Below are 20,990 nucleotides of genomic sequence, written 5' to 3' on the forward strand. Positions count from 1 at the left end.
CAAATCAATAATTGCATCTATTGATCGATGACAAATTCAAAACTTTAATTTACATTGAGCACCATAACCTAATAAGATGGCAACAACTGAATTTGTTGAAATCGATTTTCGTTTCCAACAGAAAATCTTCAGGCCCTGATGCATAATAAGATGCAGTACATGGAGCAGTTAATTACCAGTGAGCATCACAAAAAGCTAAAATTAAATTTCTTTTTGAATATTGAAAGAAAATGCTGAGTCTCCAAGGCTGACACTTAAGAAAAAGAAATTTCTTGTACCTCTTCCACATGTTCACATTAATCAACCCTTTGTAACATAAATAAGTAAAATTATTTCAGAGATATGTATGTATAGGAGTAATAAATTAATGCTGACACACTTTGAAAGGGTGGGGGGTTTTAGTTTGGTTTTTTTTAATTACAGTGACATAATTTTAAGTCTCTGAAGAAAAGTCCTGCTTTTTGTGGTGCAGACATGCCTGCCTTCAAGCAGCCATTGAATGTGCTCTAATACAAAGCCAACACAGACCTTGCAGGCTGGCTCTGAGTGTCACACCGAGTGCCACATTGGCTACAGCTCAGTTTAAACTTGGCAGAGGCCTTTTAAGTTGAACACGATGCAACTTCTGGATGGGAAAACCTCCACAAATCACCTCTTACATGGCAACTAAGCAGCCAGCCAGGCAGTTTGTGTGTATGTTTGGAAAGGAATGGCAGCTCTGAAGAGACAGCTGCACTGCAGCCCTGGAACACAGAAAGGAAGGAATTGCACAGAGCTCCTCGGTACTGCCACACCCCTGGCCTTGCTCACAGCGCATGGAGCTTCTCCAGCTCCACATTGCCTCCTTTCAGATCCAACACCACCACCTGGGGTCTGAACGGGTAACAACAGGGGAGCTCTGCAGGAGCAAAGGCAGAGAGGAGCAAAGCAGTGCCCTCACCGGCTGAGGCACAGAGCTCCAGTGCCTCCAGACCTCCACTCACTCAGCAGCAAGTTACAGTGGCTGTACCTTCCATTTCCATTCACTAGCAATAAAAATAGATATAGATTTAGCCATCAATCTCCAGTTACACACAGATTTTCCCAGCCCAGCTCTCACCCCTGCCCAGTACATGTGATTTTTTTCCAGGATTCAGCCTTTTTGCTCCCCATTTCAAATGTTGGATGGGGAGCCTGCTGTGAGAGGGATGCACAGGGATGGGGCACTGTGCCAAAGCACCCCATCTGTTAGTTTGGACAGCTTTCCAAGGAGCCATGAAAACACTCATTATGTTAACTGACCCAGCAGGACTTGAACTAAGGGCTAGAAGCAAAGGCTTAGTCCCAGCTAAGAGCACATCACATACCTGTGCATCTTCCTACTCCTGACTCCACCCCCCCTTCCATCCCAACACCTTTAAGTCAGGACTTAAAGCAGGTTATAACAACAACTGGCAACCTCTTGTCTTGCTATCTCCACACAGCAAAGCTATCTGGAAGAACTATAGCTCCTGGAGTGAACCCAAAAATTGTTTTGGCTGCTACTGAGGACCAGGTAAGGTGGAACCTCACATCTTCCCCCAGCTCCTCCATCCTGGTCCAGGTGCCTCACCTGAAAAAGAGTGAGGTCTATCAAAAGTTCACTGTGGAGCAGACACAATTGCTACCAGCCAACACCAGAGAAACTGGTCCTCCAGTCTGTCCTTTTTTTGAGGTTATCCTGAGGGAAAAAACTGAGCAGTCATTTAGGGCACGCACCTCTCCAAGCACAGTATCTAGCAAGGCTACAATTTGCTTGTGATCAACAAGAGCAACAAAATTCATGGCTCCTACCATTGTGTCAGCTGGACCTAAGCTCCAAAGTATTTCATTTTAGGAACACACCAGAGGTATGAAACAAAAGGGAACCAGCAATACACTTTAATATAGGACTAACATACATTGTGTAACACTGTACTAAGAGACAACACAGGCAAGGCTGTCACAAAAACACAGGCACTGCTAGTATAGATTACAAGAAAATATAATTTGAAAGCAGATGTGGAACAGCCACACACATCCTTACATTCAGCCACCATGGCCTGAAGGTTATGGGAGGCACAAGAGCAACAATCAAACTATCTTGAAAGTATCCAAGTAACAGACCCCTGTGTGCCAGAATGACCAGAAGACATCAGGTTCATATTAATTTTTATTTTCATGTATGTACAACATAAGAAACAAATCCCAGATTGAAAAAGTTCAGAAATCATCTTGAACAACACAACACTGACATACCTTTGAGGCAGCAAATATTACTCCTATTAAGGCTCTCATGAGAGGATGGATACCATGCAAATGCAATTAAAGAGTACATTACATTTCAAAATATGCAAACTAAGTTCAACTTTAAGTCTTTCAGAAAAAGAACATATCAAACATTAGAACTATGAGCCACAAACATATTTACATACATGCTTGGAGTTAAGTGTGAACCAGATAAAATTAAGTAAAATGTAACAACCGTTAACCTCTCTTTAGTCAGATCAGAACTACAGTTGGTGATCAATCCCTTCCAGCATCACAAGTGCCAATGTGTGCACCAGCCTCAGCATTTTGCACTCACCTAAACTGGTACTGACTGCAAAACTCCACCTTTTTTCAACCTGTGCTTTGGCATTTATTTCTCATCACTGAAAGTATTTAATCCCCCTACTGAGCAGGAGGCATGTACAGAGTGCCTGTAACACAGCAGCACACAGCAGCAACTGCAGGCACTGCACAACAAAGTTACTTCCATTGATGCCAAACTAACTTTTGCTTTTATATATCCTTCATATAGCTACAAAACTACAAATATATATGAAGAATATATAAAAGCAAAAATCAGTTTGGCAACACCATCAGGCACTTAGATTCTGATTAATTTCTGTATACTCCTTGCTCATAATCTCAAAGAGTGATAGCTGCTTTTATTTAAAACCCTAACCAGCATTAGCACTAAATCAAACAGCAATGCTAATCTACAAGAAAAACATTTCTTACTTAATATTTTAGTATAGTAACACCACTTGTGCAAACCAGCATCTAAAGATGGTCTAATATTACCAGCAAGAAGACAGTTCATTTCTTCTCTGTGCCACTGCAACAAATTGAAATTAAATACAATGAAGGTGGCTAGCAGCATTCGCTTTTTGGTGTCATCACTAACATAAATCAAAAATAAAAGGACTAATAAGTTGGAAATTATGAATATGTGAAAAGGAAGCCACCACAATTGCTGTGACCTCTCCCAGGATGTTATGTGCACTGCCTGGTAAGTCAAAGGTGCTAGGTGACTTTCTTCAAGCCTGATGTTTACACAAACAAATTTTACTTGTCCACTGAAGAGGAACTAAATTAGCTTTCAAAATGTTTTATCTTGCAGCATTTTTGGCAACTCTAAAATTGCCTAAAGGCGCAAACTTTCCAGAAGTTTTCTGTCACATTACATTCAGCACTTACTAATTTCTTACAAACAGTATTCCTTGCCTAAGAAAATAGCAGTTAAAAGTAGAAAGATTCTTTCATTTCTGTCACCTAATTTTGAGTCACAGCAGCATATAATTTAAGATACTGCTAGGCACACACTGTGTGGGTATTGGCAACTGGAAGAATGAAAAAGGGAAGAGAAAGATCCATTTTCCTTTAATCCCAACCAGCAGCTGTTAGCAATTTTCTTTAGTTATCACTGTAGGACATGATGGATGGGAAGGCTCAATCTGCTAGGAACTGGTATATAGTGTCCAAATGCTCTCAAGGACTGTTGTTCAACAGCACATTCAGTTTAACTGGGGACTACAGACTGCAAGAGGTAACAGATAGCTCCTGGGAGAATCTATCATTCTTCAGAGAAGCTGTCTGATCAAGGGGTAATAGCTGAAAGAACCATTGCATGATCTTTTGCTATATGGTTTGTGCATCAAGTCATTGAGAAGAAAGAACATTAACTCAAGTGGTAACTCAAACTAAAAAATCTGCATAAAACAACATGTTGAGATATTACCATTTTAAGACTTTCCATACACTTTGCAACACAGAGAAACTGGATACACAAAAACATGCAAGTCAAACAAAGCTAATCTACAATAAACAAAACCAGAATACACTTATTTCAAGACTTAAAACATTAAAATATTCATCCAATGCTAAATAGGAGCAATAGAATAAGCTCTAGACCTAGCCATGTAATTCCATAAACATTTCAATTGGCTCTTTCAGCCTTTATTCCCCATACCTTTTAACTTGTTTTTATGCTTTCAGGCCACAAACTTAGTGAATGGCACACGAGCCAAAATTCAAATGCAAATAAGGCATCTTCCTCTCTCTATTAATAGCAATCTCCCAGAATTTGTGGTTGCACAGCCTTTTTCCATAATGACATGGGATGTCCTCCTCCCAAGGATAAAGCAGGATGTTAACTGCTCCAATTGCACATTCTGAGGAGACATACTTCCTCCTGAGCACACCTAACCCACCTGAGCTGCACACTCATTTAAGAGCATGCTCTGACTCCTATGACCAATCTCCTGCCCCATCATTATCAGATGTACCTCTCAACTCATCAGATGAAGTTCAACAAATACCAAGTCTTACAAATATAAGCCCAGTGAAATAATTAATGTGGTCCCTAGACAAAAACTACATTCCAGAATACAGAATCTGATATTTTGAATTATCTTTTGAAATGCTCAATCATCACACCCATTTTGCCCCAAACCTTTAACAGACACTACAAAAAAAGCTGGAAATACCTCACAAAACTGAAGAGATACTAATCCCAGAAAACTTCAAAGACATACCAATATATTTTAAATGACATAGAAGAATATGGGCAAAGCTTGAGAACTTTATTTTATAAAGTCCTATGTTTTACAAACACAGAAGGTAGCCAATGCAAAGCACAAAATGCAAAGAGTAAAGAGGTTTCTTTATCTAAAAACACCTCAAACCACTGAAGGAAGCAAACTGCACTAGAAGAAGTTTACAAGTAGTCTTCAAGGGAAATACCATGTAAAGCACACTGCATTAATCTAGACCTGACATTATGAGGGCATGTCTCACTGTAGCAAGGTCTGTACTAAACACCAGATCAGAGACAGAACATTAAAGTAAAACATCAGATGTCACAGCCACTGTTCTACTGATCTGGGAAAGGCAGACTCCAAAGTGAGCAGGAACTGTGAACCTGCTTAATAAAGGCCATTCTTGCAAAGTCAAAAAATCATACATCCAACACTTTCATTCCTTCATTAAAATAGAAATACTAAAAAGGAGCACTCCATAACATATCCCCATTGCTTCTGACTGACATGTTGAATAAAAGGTAAAAGAAGAACTTTAGCAGAGATAATTAGAGCAACGAAGATCTTTCAGCACAGGGAAGCAGAGCTGAGGAGCCTACCAACCAGAGAGTGAACTATTTTGTTTGCTACTTAAACAACCAGAAGCTGTGAGCTGACTACTTCCTTTTATGAGGCATAGAAAAGTTTTCATCTAGAGGCCATTGTGAGAAACACCTCACCCTGTCTTTAAGCATGTAGCCCAGCAGAAATCACTAATAAAGAAAAACAAAAAGTGTGTATTTGCTGGGTTTCCTTCTGAACATTTCAGAGAAAATGTCCTTTTAATGCAGAGAGCAAACAAGGATGCCAGTCTAATTAGATTTTGTTCTGTCATGCTCCTGATCCTGTCTAAGTACTCCTCTGAAAAAAATCTGATTGATGATGAAGGCACAATTATACAAACCTTAACATTCTCTCTAAATGCAGCTATGCAAAAAAGGGAGAGAGGATAGGGAAAACAAAGGTGAAGTATATTTCTCTTCAAATAATAAAGTCAGTTTATTTTCCAACAGCCATATAAATTTAAAATATGAAACAACAATAATACAGCTATAGAATCTAGGTTTTCTTTCAAAGCAGCAGCATATAAAACATATAAAAGCTACCTCAGCACAAGCTTCGAAAAACCAAGGACTGAGTGAATTTTGCCAAAGACATGAAACTCACAAAATACAGTACACAAAAATACTGGAATGCGTAAGATATAAAGCTACACATTTTAGGTAAAGAAAGGCGTTGTAAAGGATACAAAATCTGCAAAATTAAAGCATGGGACTTGGGGAAGAGTACCATGAATACAAAGAAGTTGGCAATTAATACACATAGATGGAGTGAAGAAAGTGGCAGTTTCATATTTAGCATTCAGCCTTCAGGTTCATGACTTGACTTTCTTAGCATCTTTTTTTCCAGAGTTCTCAGCAGCCAAATCTGCTTTTCTCTTCTGTGACTAAGGAGAACAAATAAACATAAATTTTACAAGATAGTGGCATTACAAACAAAAAACTTAAATAAGTAACTGATTATTCAGGAGGGAATGTACGACCCCAATGCATTCTAGATTTCAGTTCACTTTTGTAGGATATAATGGAAAGGCAAACATTAATCCCAGACATAGACACTTAATTCTCCTACCCTTTTTATATCCTTGAAATCATTATTTGGTCTCAGTGGTGCAGGCACCACACATACCCTCAACTGGATAAAAAGATCAGGACCTTGACTTATGCACAATTCTGTTCTAAAGATGACAACCCTTCAAAATAAAAGAAGCACTTTCATTTCTTCTTCCAGCAACTACTATGTAGGAGAGAGAAAAATCTCTAAGAAATTGAAGCAACATGTGATGTACATAAGTAGGCAGAAAGTAGGCAGTGCAACTTTCTAAAAAAAGTCTTCCTCTGCTACTTAAACAAAAGACTTCTCAAAAAAAAAAAAAAAGCCCTCAAATCCTATGCATTGGGAATACCTACCTAAGCAAATCTAGGAGAGCTGTGAATAGACAAATATTTCAGTTTAATCTCTCACCTCATGGTCTCTACTAACACAATCAGTGCCTACAATTATCTTTTACATTTTTAAAAAAATATATAATTGAATTCTACCCCACTGGAAGTAAAGTAAGTGCTGCTAAACATACCGCTGTAACTTTTGCTCCTCTTTTCTTCTTTTCAGCTCTTTCTTTTTCCTCAATTTCCATATTTTCTTTTTCTATTAATGATATGAGAGTATTGCAGCGTCTCTGAAACTCCTAAGGAAAGAGAACACATCAAACTTTTAAGCAAATTATACAACTTCTCTTGCTTACATAACTATGTTCAAAATCCTTTAACTTCAAAGCACTTACATTTTCCTAAAGTATTCAATAATACTGGTCATTAGCTTGGTTACTATTATCTGTCTTTCCCTCAGTGTAACCTTTAGAAACAGGAAAGGATTTACTGTCCTCCTGACAAGGAGTTTTCAGGATTCTGTCTTCCAAACTGACATTCCAAAGACTGATGTGATCTTTCATCTTGGTTAATGAAGCAAATTACAGCCTACCAGCGCAGTATGCCAGATTTTAGGAAACAGGTCTTTAAATATATCTTTAAAGCAGAGAGAAAAGGAAGCAAAGCTATCTTAAGCAACACTTTTTTGTGCCACACAGACTAGGGAGGTTTTTTTGTGAAGAGACACAGTAGAGCTGCAAATTGGCCAAAAATCTATTCAGTCTTAAATAGTAAACTCACTGTTGTGTTTTTATTCAAACAGGATCCTAAATGCTCTAAATGCTTTTAGCATCAAGACTTGCAAGCCATCAGGACTAAATGCCATCAGGTTGTTTACACATTAAGAAGTATTTCCAATACAACTCAAAATATCTGCATTGCAGTTACTAATGGCTGGCTTGCTTAATAGAACTCACTTGACTTGGACAGTTTCTTGTACCCCATTTAAAAGAAAAAGATATCTTACAAAACCCCTAACAGTACCTATTTTTATTATAATTATTCAGTATATTCTATGTATTATTGAGAACATGATTGCATGGGCTTTTCTTTCCAACTCAAAGCAGGAATCTCTCTTCTGAGGGAAAAAAAGCCCAAAAAATATGTCTTATCTCTGCTAAACTCAGTGAAGACATTCTGGAAACACAGGCTGTCCTAGAATTACCTAGTAGCACATATCTTAACCTACAATGGGTCCATTTGCAATGAAGTGAACAGGTGACCTTTTTGTCTAGAAATTAGTCTCTATTTTCTCAGTGTCTGTAAGCTGGATATTCCTTCAGCCATCATGAATAAGACAGCCTTGATGCTTTCCTGATCTGAACCTCCCCAAACAGGCAAGCATGTGACTCATCTTTGAGGCATTCAAACCCTCAAGCTTAACCAGTCTAAGTTCTACAGTTCCCACAGATTCCTCTACAAAGGATGCTCCATGGCCTTGGGCAAAAGCCATGTAGTTCAGAATGGACACAGAGAATCCTACCACCACCTGAATTCTTTTTATCAGACACACACACACATAAAAATCCTCAGGACATTTTTCTTTACAAGTCCCCTCCAGAAATCTTCCAGTGTCATGGCTGTAACTTCACCATCAGAGTACTGTAATAAGTCACTTTTATCACATCCCTGTAGCAATAACCCCAACCCTCCAGTAAAGGTTAAACCATGAATTAGGGTGCTATGCTTGTGCCCTGGTATGTGACAGCCCTTCTGGAGCTAAAACACTCTCACTTCAATCGTTAAACTCCCTCAAATTCCACCCAAACAACAATGTTTAGATAAAAAAGGAACAACTGTGTGGCTTGATACTTTTCTCTTTTGGAGGGAAAGAGAGAAGAGACACTTTGTTCACCCCCTCACAGCTCTAAAGACCTGGATTGCAATAAATAAGATGGGAGCACTGAACCGTTGCCTTCTGCATGGCTGGAGGCAGAGATGCTGACTTGGGAGCAAAGGCTCCCTCAGCTCTGTCCACAGGTCTGGGCATTCCTGTATTTACTAAGAAGTCATTTCTCTTATGCTGGGGAGTGTTTGCAGAAAGCTAAAAGAGAATATCCATAATTTATGACTTCAGAGAACAGATACATGCTTCACTACTGCCATGATATTTTGCATTCTTCCTGCATGTACAGAATTTTTTTTAAAAAACAAACAAATCTGTGCTCAATACTGAAAGCAAAAAAAAATTACAATCTTAGGCACTCATGGTATATTTAAGAACTTACATTTTGGGTAAACCATTTGATTTTGAAATAACTTAATGAAGCAGGATTTGTTTTTCGAAGAGAAATCTTCAGGAGAACAAACAGAAATAGTAAGATGGAAGACAAATTAGCTATTTATGTGGAATTCAAGAGACACCTAGTGGTTAGAACACAAAGCTTTCTCAAAGAGCCCGTTAAACTCTTTTCTGAATTATGCTGCCCTTTTTATCTTATTGCATATGAGTTTAAATGACCACATGTGGATTTCAGCATTTCAGGAAGCATTTCTCCACTTTCACTTATTTACTCCTCAACAAATATTTGTATTTATACTTCATTCATTGTTATTATCATGTGATTTTCCAGCACATTTCTTCACCAAAAAAAAATCACCACACTAGTGCAAAATGGACCCATGGAAATTAAGACCTCCACACATCTCAGGACATTAGAATATATCAGCTACATTACTTAACCATACAGAGCATGATAATTCAGAACATTTCAGAAAATTAAATGTACATTGAAAGTGAAAGATTGTTTTAAGTTTGTATTTCCATAATATTTTTTCAACCATGTAGTAGCAGAAAAACTAAAATTATTAAGGGGTAGAATTTTAAAAGAAAACCTAACCCAAAAGATTCACTATATTCCCAGTGTCTCAGTTTCAGCATTAAGACACCACAGAACATATTTCTACACTCGAGCAAATTATTTCTATCCCCTTTGAAAAAAAAGTATATTGAACACATAAGGATCTGCAAGACTTAAACTGAATATTTAACTCTACCCCTGACAACTATATATCAACTAATATTAAACGCTGAGCTACATTTTTAATTTCTAGTACCCATTTCTGTGATTTATTTAAATGGATTCCTGCATAGACAACTTAAAGAAACTTCTTAATGTGCTAAATACTGCAGGCTTCTCTCTTTATAGACATAATTTTAAAACCCAGTATTTCTTCAAACAGACATTTTAGTAAGAAACACTTGAAATTCTTTTCAATGAAGGGCTAACTGCTGCACTATCCAGAAACACTTCAACTGCTGAAATATCAAGTAAAAAGTGTATTGCATAATTATAAGTAGTACTGGGAAAAGCAAATATCCCCACCTGTTCAAATACATATTTTAAATATTTTATTTTATGTTTTATTTATTCTTAGTACAGTACCCAGAACTCTGAAAGAACATTCTTTCGGACAAACAAATCCTGAGGTCAGGAAATGAAGACAAACAACAAGTAGAAGGAATTGAGCAAAAATTTTGGGGTAGATCCAACAGCTTTTTATCATTGAAAGAATCCCTTATTCTGATGGTGGTACCTACATACCTTGATATTTGCAACCACCAAAGCTTCTGTTAGTGTTATCAATTCCTGCTTAATAACTCAATTAAAAATTAAGGGCTCTGCTCTAAAATTCTGAGTACTAGTCTACTTGCTATTAACCTTGTATTATATTCTCTAAATACAAACAAAATTTTCAGTAAAGTATGCCTAAAGAAATTTAGGCATTTCCATGGGATAATCCACATTCACAAACTACAAAGTGCATTTTAAACCTATTGCTTCAGTGATGAATTTCTGTGTGAATCACTAACTTTCCTCATGCTGTTAGAAATTAAATACTGCATTAGAAGAGCTGCTCCCTTCTCCAAGTATATTATTCACATGTCTTTAGTCTTTAATGTTATGCAACAACTCTAAAAGAGTCGTATTTTAAGAGACACTGTTTGGTAAAGCACTCAGTTTGCAATAAAAGTAACAAGGATATTTGTAAGTCTAGTCTACCTCTGCCTTAATGCCTTTGGGTAACATGGGACTTGAGCCTGGCAGGTTTTCTAATCTGTGTTTGAGTTGTATTGCATTTTTTTGTACTAAGACAAAAGGTTACTATAAAAAAAAACAGAAATTAAGATAAAACCCAAAGTTATTCTTTCAGCACTTGTTTCCTAAACAAATCTTATGTAGTGGTGCTAAAAAAAAAGAACAAGATGCCTCATGTCATGGCTAGTCCCTGTAAGTGGTACCTACCATGGCAGTTCTGGATTTGATGAACCAGTCGAACCTGAACTGAGGAGCGTTGCGCACGCACTGCCGCAGCTCCTCGTACACATTCTCCTTGTCAAAGCCCATCTTGTGCAACATGCAGATCAAAAACCTGTCTTCTTCTTCTGTGTAATTCTTCCCTTTGTTTGTTCCATACTGAATACGCAGCTGATGAAAAGGTGCTTTGTACCTTGCAATCTAAATGCAAAACAAAAATAAGGACTAATAAACGTACCATGTTACATCAAGGAATCATTACATGATAAATGTACATGTAGAGATGGTATACTACCTATGCTGCATAAAAAGACAGAACTCTCATCCCCAGTTATTCCTTTTCTGAAGGAATTTTTGGAAGTCAGCTACAGAAAACAAAAAACCTGGAATAATTACTTTGGCATCAAGGGCTTTCTTGATGCTGATCCTCCGTTGAATTCTGGCCTCTCCTCGTTCAATTTGAGCCATAATCCTCTCAATGTCCTGTAGTTCATTACAACGCTCCCAGAAAACAGCTAAAAACACAAAACAAAATTGTTCAATTTAATCTTTTCCTCTGCTCTTATGACTTCACTGTTAAGATACTCTGGCAAAAAAAAGAAAGAATTTAGCTTGTGGTTCCATTAATCTTAAACAATGAGCTAATGCTCTCCAGCTTACTGTGCTAGCCAAAAAGTAAGCTTGCACTGATTCTTTACTCAGTATCTTTAAAAGTTAACTGTTAGTAAAGGCTTAGTAAAAATTCTAACAAAATTTGCATGCAACATAATTCACTGTAAAATAAATTCAACACTGAAGGGAACTCTTGTAGAGCTCTTCCTTTTTAACTACAGGAAACAACACTGCAAAGTTCATTTTATGAAGGTGTTTAGTAAAATTACATCCAAGGCTGAAAGAGGAAGAAATCTCAAAAGCACTGTGTAAATACAAAAGACAAAGACACAGCGTACTAGCAGGTAAAATAGCAGAGATACAGCATAAAGAATCACATTGGCAATATAAGGCAAATGTACAATTTCACAAGTCCATGTTGTCAGTGAGAATTAACTATGTCAAATTCTAAATCATGGCTAAGGAGGGCTAAAGGCAGCTGTAGGTGTTAGTTATATGCTACAAAATCAACCTTTTAAATAGAATTTAGTCTTCCGAAAAAAAAAAAACAAAGTTGCATACTTTAACCAAAAAAAATCTTAAATGCATCCAAATTCTCCATCTTGTAATTTTAAAAGAACATGTAACAACAATCATGGTAATGCTCCAGTATTAGGAAATAAATACATTTACAAATATCACAAACCTGAGTACTCAATGACCTCCTCAGGTGACTTTCCTTCCACCTCACGGGCAATATTGTCTATATCATCACGACCATATTTCTCATTAGCTTTAATAAACTGGTTAAAATCTCTTTTATTCCAGTTTGTAAAACCCTGTAAGCAACAAGAGATCAAGAAGGCATTATCAGGTCAAAGGGAAGCATTTTCCAAAATTTTGATTTATTTATGTACCATTTGCTCCTCTGCAACATCACATAATTAGAGTGACTAATGATCTTTCAGGATTTCCATAAACTTGTGTTATCCAGGGCTTATTACTGAACCTATAACTAAACAGTTATTTTTGGGCATGACTCCACGTGCATTAGTAACAGCTTTTATCCTTTCTTTTTAAAGTTTTTGTGATACTTCTCCAAAGAAACAAGCTCAGTGACAGCTGCATTCCTGCAGATACAAGCACCACACTTCAGAGCAGTACAAGGTGCAGCAATGCCTGTGTCATCACAAGTTCTCAGAGCAGTGCAAGTATCTAAAGCAAGAGCTCCTACTTCAGATATTTACAAACCTGGAACCAGACAAACAGCTGGATGAAAGCATAAGTATGTCAAGAAAAGATCTCTAGTCCAAAAAGATGCAATCAAATGGAAACTCTAAAGCACTGTCAAAGAGAGAATTTGTTATGTACCAAAGAAATCAATCCAAAACTGAACAAGCGAGATGCAATGCACAAAAATATTATACAAGAAAGAGACATTACAATTTAAAGACAGGGAAGCAGAAAATGACAAGAACAAACAAGACAATCACATGCCTGGGCAATAATCTGTAGTGCACTGAGCTTCTTTCATCACAGAAATGTATTTTCAAGGAACTTTGTCAGTTCAGCTAAATAAGTTCAGTCCACAATTAGCATGTTCAGAGTGAGTCTAACATACACAATACAACTATTTCTTTTTAATCATTAACAGCAGTACTGATATGCATATCAACACCAGCTGAAATATTTCCTCTGCTATATACAGGTGAAATTAATAGTGAAATTGTGACCTTGGAATTTTCTTCCAAGGTACACCATATGCCCAGTTCTTCTAGAGAAAATTTTCTGAATCAAGAAGTCCTGTTACTTTGAACATGCCTTTCACCTTAACAACCAGCGTAACTCAGCAGGATAATCAGCCAAAAGGTCAAGAAACAAATCGGTGACAGAAATTCAGTCCCAGTATAAAAGAGAACATGCCTAACAACTCAACTGGGACAAAAATTAATGGATGTGACATGCCTTAGACACCTGCATAAACACCATGTATGTCGACACAGGCTTGTCCTGATTCAAACCCTTTTTTATTTAAAATCAACACAGAAGCTTTATTCATGCACAAGGAACCCACTGACTGGATTTCTGCAGGTATTGCTGGGTAGTACATCTACTATACAAACTGCTGCCTCACAAATGTTCAAGGACTTCCAAGAAAACAGTAGATTACTAAAATGTAAACTTGTTCAAGGACAGGAAAGGTCCCTCAAAGCAAAACCAACCAAAATGATTACGTGTTCTATGCTTTCTTCTTTCAATAACATCAGCATAGCTTTTCTGTGTATTTACCATTACTTATTCCATACTAGCAAAAACATATGATGAAATACTTCAGCTGATTTTATTTTACCTGTGTTAGAAGCTTTTCTTTCTCTTCACTTTCCTCAGTATTCAGAGGCATAGACTCATCTATCTTCTTTTGTTCCTCCTTTTGTACCTGAGCTGCATTCGGAAGGTCAGGATTCCTGGGGACCTGAAATCAGGGGTATCAAAAAGCAGTAGTGCAGCAATGTTATTTCAAAGACTGCATTTTAAAAGCAATAATTTGTACAAAATGTGTTCTACCTAGATTCAGATCTTATTGCTTAAACCCCTCCTCTCAAAAATAGGACTGGCTTTAAGTTCTAAGTTCGTTATGCCCTGAACCCACCACTCCTGCACACAATGACCTCAGGATACTGTGAGAGGCTGAGCTGTCACAGCTCACTGATTCCAGTGGTACTTTTCACCAGCAAAGGATCTGCTTTCCTACATTCACTGGTTTACAATGTTGTATAACTACAGGGAAACACTAAGTTCTGCCAGGTTTACTGTAAAGCCATGCACACTGCCCAAAGTAAGGACCAGACGCAACACGATGTAAACAAGAACAAGCAACATTTCATCTGTCCCTTCCACACTGACCAATTTAGTATTTGTGACCTTGGAACTGTACTCCAATTCCACTGCACACAACAGCAAACAAGTCAGAAACAGTATCCAGTAAAGGTTTAGTAGACCTTACTTATTACTGCAGCAAAAGGCAGTGGAAGATAAGAACTGTTAAGCTGGTTTTAATATATAAGAAATCTTCTTGACTTTACTGGTTTAAATTAAGACTGACACATAAAGCTTGGTCTCTGCCCATTGCCTACCTTCTGATACTGTTTATGGCTGTTTCCAGTATTTATAGTAAACGCTCTTCAGATTGGAAGTTATACTTCCATTTCAAAGCTAAACAAATTTAATTATATTTATCACTTTCCCCACCAGTAAACAGTCATACTAACCTTTTAAGATAACAACTATCCATGTTCAACCTTTCCAGGCTGACAGGTTTCCATAACTGGTCTGAAACACATCTTTTTACATGCATATTGTCAACACTAGCAATTCTCTCATCCTTCTTTGTTGGAGCATTAATTGAATAAATTCTTTTCCTAAACTAACTGCATACTCATCTTAATTCTATCCTGACATCCCCATGAAATTCTTTTGGCTGCAAACAAGATTCTAAAAAAACCTTCTGCTTTTTCTTAAAAATACATTTTACCAATATTAATTCTACTCTCACCAATTTTCTATCTGTTGTTTTGTATGACAATTTTATGTTCTCCAATACATTTTTAGGTGATTTTTTTTCCTTGCTGCAACCTGTCATGAAAGCTGAGGCTTTCTAAAGCAAATTAGAGAGACATGTCTGGCTGGAAGTAGAGAATCCATTTGGTTTACTCAATCAATACTGGTCCAAGTGAGGATAACATAATCTGTTCACTGCTTGTCTAGTCATGTCAGCAGGGAAAAGGGGGAAATTCAGCTAAGGTACAACAGGAAGAAAAAATAAAGGGAAAATTGAGAAATCTGTTTTCTGGTTTCCTTTTTGTAGTAGTAATACATTCTCCACACCTTTAAACCTTTTATATCCCACTCAAATCAAAGGAAAACTGATGTCATTTTAATTACCTTCATATCAACACAAAGACATAGAAAAGTTTTTACAAAAAAAATCAAACTCTGGAAGGTGACTTTATATTAGCCAAATTGTCCTTACCTTAGACCACATGTCACACCTTTGTTTTGAGTATATGAAGCATCAGAACTGTCTTTCCTTTTTCTACTCTATGTTATCATTAGGAATCCACCAAAAAACACAAAGCTACACAGATACAGAATTTTTAGTGAAGGAAAGAACGACAGATTATTTTTTCTGCTCCTCAGTGGAACAGAAACAGAAGAATAGAGGCTTTAAGCCATTTCTTTCACAATAACTTGACAAGTCAAGGCTACAACAAATTTACAAAATGCAATACAAATACATTTCACTGATTTGAAAAGAAAAAAATGCATTACCTTATATCCTATAGTTTTACGGTAATATAGAATTTCTTTTTCCAGAAGTTCAAATAACCGTGGTGGAAAAAACTGAAAATCCTGAATATTTGGTTGTTTTGGAGGTCGTGGAGCCTTCAAAAATACACAGATAAATCAACATTATAGAAGCTTAACTTTTCTGCAAGTAAACTACCATAATTCAGCAGCAGTGGCAACCTATGACTTTGTAAATACACAAGAGCAGAGCCAGGGATGCAGCATGGGAGAGGAGGAGCAAAAGAACAACATAAAACCCTTCCAACACTTGCCACCTCCTTACCTTTGGGACTTTTGGTTCACTGACACGTAGGGCCTCTCTGAAATAAGCATCCACTGCATAATTGGCTTTGCGTTCTCTTTTTGGAGGCTCAATCCATTCCATCATGCTCAGCTAAACACAGAACAGAACAAAAAGCTACTCAAGTAACTGTTTGCTTCCCTAAAGTCACAAGAATAATGACTAATATGGCACTACAAACAGCAATGTATTTCTGCACAGCAAATCTAATGATTGCGCTCAGTAATTTGGATACTACAACAGAGCTCAAAAATCAGCTAGAAATTATAGCTGATTCTAACAAATATTTAAATGCTTAAAAGATAATACACAAGTAAGGCAGTGCAGTGGCAAGAAGAGATTCTTTTACAGTAGTTTAATTCAGACACCTGAGTGGGGTTATGATTCCATCTACCAAAACACAATGGAAGAGCTGAGGACTCAGCCTCTGAATTCTCTAATTTATTGTGATATGAATAAATTGCTCCTTCTCTAAATATCACAATGAATAACCTCTATAAAGGCTACAACACAGACAAAAAACCCATTAGCAATCAATTGATCTTAACTAAATCCTTAATGTTATTTCATACTATGCAGTATTTAACTCACTTCTTGTAATGAAATTATCAACCCAAAGAATTTTATGTGTAATCCACACACTGCACTATATTCTCATCAAGCAATTTATTTTTCTAAAAGTTTTTTCAAAATCAATAAAAACCTGAGTTAGAAGGGCATTTTGTAGTTAACAAGTAAGAATTCACACATCTGATTACAGGTAAGACCTTAAGGATATCTTCACTATACATATTGTACAAAACAAAGATGCAAAGGGAACACTGTGGGACTGAGCAATACCTCTTTGCATGGAGATCCTTCCATTACTAGGTAAAATCAATGTACAAACTAAAACCTTGTTGGGGGATAGTTTCTCTCCTTTTGTTCCTTTTTACTGCTGTGGTTTGTTTGCCTTGTTATACATACCAGTAAAGAAAGTTATTCCTATCCTGATATTTTTGCCTGACAGCTCTTAATTTCAAATCATAGTAATTCAGAGGGAAGGGGGTTACATTTTCCATTCCAAGGGAGGCTCCTGCCTTCCTTAGTAGACACTTCTCTTTCAAACTAAGACAAATCTTCACTGCAAAAGCAGACTCTAGTCCACGATCCACATTAAAAAAATTATTATCAGGCCTGTTTTTTCACCTTTGTTATGGGACAGTAAAATAATACTGACTGCATCAGCAGCATGCAACACAGTGGCTTTGGTGCAAAAGGGATAACATCTGAGCAATGGTATCGGATTTTGCCATGAAAAAAACAGTGGGGCTGAAAGTAGTTTAACAAAAATTGGGAATATTAATGCTTGGACAGAGCCAAGTGAATTTTTCAATATTTCCTTACTTCTCTAGAATCTAGAAACCTTTATACTCCTAACATTTGTATGGCTTTTATGTTTGCACCTTTAAACTGAAGTCTTAAATAACACAAAAAATTACCTTCTGTTTTTCTCTGTAATCTTCACCTTCAAAGTTGTATAAGCTCATCTCTGTGTCCATAGTGAAATTTCGTAGAGAGCTCTCTCCCATTTTCTGCAATCGTTCATTCATTTCAGCGGTCTAAAATGAGAGGAAGACATTTTTAGGCTCACTCAAGCTATTTAATCTTTTTGGAAAAAAAACAGCTTTCATCATTACTACAACATTCTCAACATCTTTTTCTGATTTTAACTTTTACTTACACTTTCTTCTAAAGAGAGATACCCATTGTCCTTTTCAATTTAGAGCAATTTGACTTCAAGACTCTCCATTAAACTAAATTTATTATGCTGGGATGTAGTCCTACAACTGTAGAATTTAACTTTAAAATTCAAATTAAATTTATGCCGATCTCCTCGGAGCTGAAATGGCAGTTCATTTTTTCATAGAGCTATCTATCACCTAATGAGGTTCCATAAAGACTTTGTGTCTGTCAGAATTATTGGCATTAAATTTACATTTTTCTAAAAGACCACAAAATAAGCAGTGCTTAAGACAGGATGCACACAGCATGAATCTTGAAAATAATTACAATCACAAATTCTACTTCTTCAAAACTTTCATAATATTTAAAATCTGCACAAACAGTAAAGTAATAATAGATTTACGTAATCAGATCTCATTCCATTTTGTGCATAGGTATTTTGAATTCCATATGAAAAGGTTCTCTAACCTTCTTTTCACCTCTTTCTAAAATAGTGGTTATATCTTCTTCCGTCAGCTCACTATCTTTGGAAGCAAACACGTGTGTGGCTCCATGCCGGATCATCTGCAGCATTTCGTCTTTTGCCAGTTTGTTGGACTGCTGGTCTATGAGCCTTCCTACAATCACAAGGAATATGTTGGAAGTTATAATGTGGGAGTTCTAGTAGGACCATGCAAGCAATGGATTTTTTTACTTCACTGACAGAACAAGAAAGGAAAAACAGAACAACCATACAGAAAAAATACATTTCACTCGAGAAGAGAATAAATAGAAGTCAGGAACTTTGGGGGAAAATTAAAAAAACAACTTTGATTCAAGTCATAACAAAAAACATTTCACATTCAGATAATCTGAATTTTACATATAAGCTCTTATTCTTACAAAGTTAGCTGAACTTTTAATGTCACAATCTTATCTCAAGATGAAAAATTAAGAAGTATTCTATAATAACCACTAAGAAGTGCTTGACATTTTCAACATTTGCATCACTTATTTCAACCCAATTTTCTAATTATTCTTCCCAAAATTTAACTGCTATCCCAAAATTTCACTTATCCTATCTCTTCTCATGCTATCAATATTTTGGCCACCATCCTTTCAGTAGCCCACGCTTTAGTAAATAGGAACAACCCTAACAACTTAGCTTGAGTACCTTAGTTTTGACAAACTATTCCTTTAAGTGCTTCCAAACAAAAATACACAAAGGTGTTTTATTTTTCAGTTAACTCTTACATGGTAAGAAGCATATGTATATCTTTACTTCAACTGCCATGGAACATACCTGATTTTCTTTTTTTTTCCATTTAACATATCACAAAACTAAGTAACATCTATTCAGCTGTAGTTTACTCTCCTCATTTAGACTCACTATAAGTCTTTGTCTACATTAATCAGAAAACAGAATTTAACAATAATTCAGCTGAACAAGTGAATACCTTGCACATTAGGTTGATTTAGTACACTGCTATTATACACAAGGCCTGCTTTTTCTAACACTGTACATTTGTACAGTTATTTAACCAAACTTTAAGGGACTGAACAATTCTGTTGCAGACAAACATATATAGCAGTTGATACCTTGTTGTATAACTATAGAGTCCAGTCTCAGTTTTATTTCAGCTCTTTCTACAATCCTCTCTTCAACAGTATTATCAGTGATAAGTCGGAACACCCGTACTGGTTTCTTTTGACCAATACGATGCGCACGATCCTAACAAACATAAATCAGTGAGTGTTCAGCAACAAGAACTCACAAGCAATAGACAGTCAGCTTGCAGAAATAGCAGCCTCAAGTAGCATTGTACTTCTTGGTCCCTTGCCTATTCAAAAGCACAGATCACTGTAAAACCAGTATTCTAATATTTATTTATACCTGGCTATTACATCTTTGAGTCATTCCACAGCAATAAATGCATCTCCCTCATTGTAAATGAAGATAACCAAATGTCTGTCCAGACTGCAGCTGGGAAGTGGACACACAACAGTGCATACATGCATACATTGTATTGCTTTCAAATGAATTCTCACACTTGACACAAGTATTGCCATTCTGCATCCCTGGCTTGAGCACATGAATTCTGCGTGCAGAGTTCCTGCAGCCACAGCTCCAACACTGTGCTTGTCCCAAGCCAGCAAACCAGGTTTATGACTGACACACTACACTCATTTGTAACAAAACTTGTGTTTATCCTCTCTAGAAAACATGTCCTTTTAAATCAAAAAATTAAAGAGCTGTCCTTCAAGCTGTGGGTACTAGGATTTTCTCTTTAAACATGAGTTGTTAAATCTTTTACTCTCCTGCATAATATTCATTTCTTCCTGAAAACCCCACTGAAGTTCACAAATCACACTTACAGTCTCCAGGAAGTTGGTCAACTATTGGCAGTCAACATGCATATCTAAAGGCTGAGCTATTGATATTAAATATTTGATGTGTTGAAGTGCATTAAAAGAAAATTAAAAATTACAAACCACTGAATAAATACCCACCCTACTAATCATGCAAGAAGGATCACATGAGTTTTATTCCACATGAAACAAATTACAGACTCTATTTTTTTTACATTTAGCACTGAGAAAGAGAAGATTGGAGTAGGTTTAACCCAAAGGTAACCTCCTCCACTCTCAGCATCACCACCAAATGCCTTATGCAGAAACAAACAGTAAAACCATAAACTTCCAAAATGAGAAATATAAGGCTGCATGCTTTTAGTTATCTGTCATTATTTTGAAAACAGTCCTCTATTATTCATTGACTGTTCTCTTCTGAAAAGACAGAATTATGAATAATGCTATACTTCTATTAACAATATTGATACAGTATTTTGATAGACGTAATCTCTCATTATGAAAATAATTAAGACAAATTTTTACAAGCAAAAATCTACAATTTCCTCCACAAATTCTGTTCATGCCCTTTTATTCAATTCCTTTGTTT

General features: G+C 36.6%; 1 protein-coding gene across 1 annotated transcript in view; it reads right to left on the reverse strand.

Annotated features, from left to right (window-relative positions):
* Positions 1-2,152: 2,152 nt before the first annotated feature.
* SMARCA1 (SWI/SNF related, matrix associated, actin dependent regulator of chromatin, subfamily a, member 1) overlaps positions 2,153-20,990 on the reverse strand; it is a 32,451-nt gene continuing 13,613 nt past the window's right edge. The window contains exons 14-24 of the mRNA XM_030967368.1: positions 19,631-19,763; positions 18,521-18,669; positions 17,809-17,928; positions 16,310-16,420; positions 16,009-16,122; positions 14,030-14,152; positions 12,386-12,518; positions 11,485-11,603; positions 11,077-11,289; positions 6,979-7,089; positions 2,153-6,288 (exon numbers count right to left, since the gene is read on the reverse strand). Coding sequence (XP_030823228.1) covers positions 6,217-6,288; positions 6,979-7,089; positions 11,077-11,289; positions 11,485-11,603; positions 12,386-12,518; positions 14,030-14,152; positions 16,009-16,122; positions 16,310-16,420; positions 17,809-17,928; positions 18,521-18,669; positions 19,631-19,763 — 1,398 coding nt within the window. The 3' untranslated portion in view covers positions 2,153-6,216. The remainder of the gene's footprint in view (positions 6,289-6,978; positions 7,090-11,076; positions 11,290-11,484; positions 11,604-12,385; positions 12,519-14,029; positions 14,153-16,008; positions 16,123-16,309; positions 16,421-17,808; positions 17,929-18,520; positions 18,670-19,630; positions 19,764-20,990) is intronic.

This window comes from Camarhynchus parvulus, chromosome 4A (genome assembly GCF_901933205.1).
Source record: "Camarhynchus parvulus chromosome 4A, STF_HiC, whole genome shotgun sequence".
Taxonomy (NCBI): domain Eukaryota; kingdom Metazoa; phylum Chordata; class Aves; order Passeriformes; family Thraupidae; genus Camarhynchus; species Camarhynchus parvulus.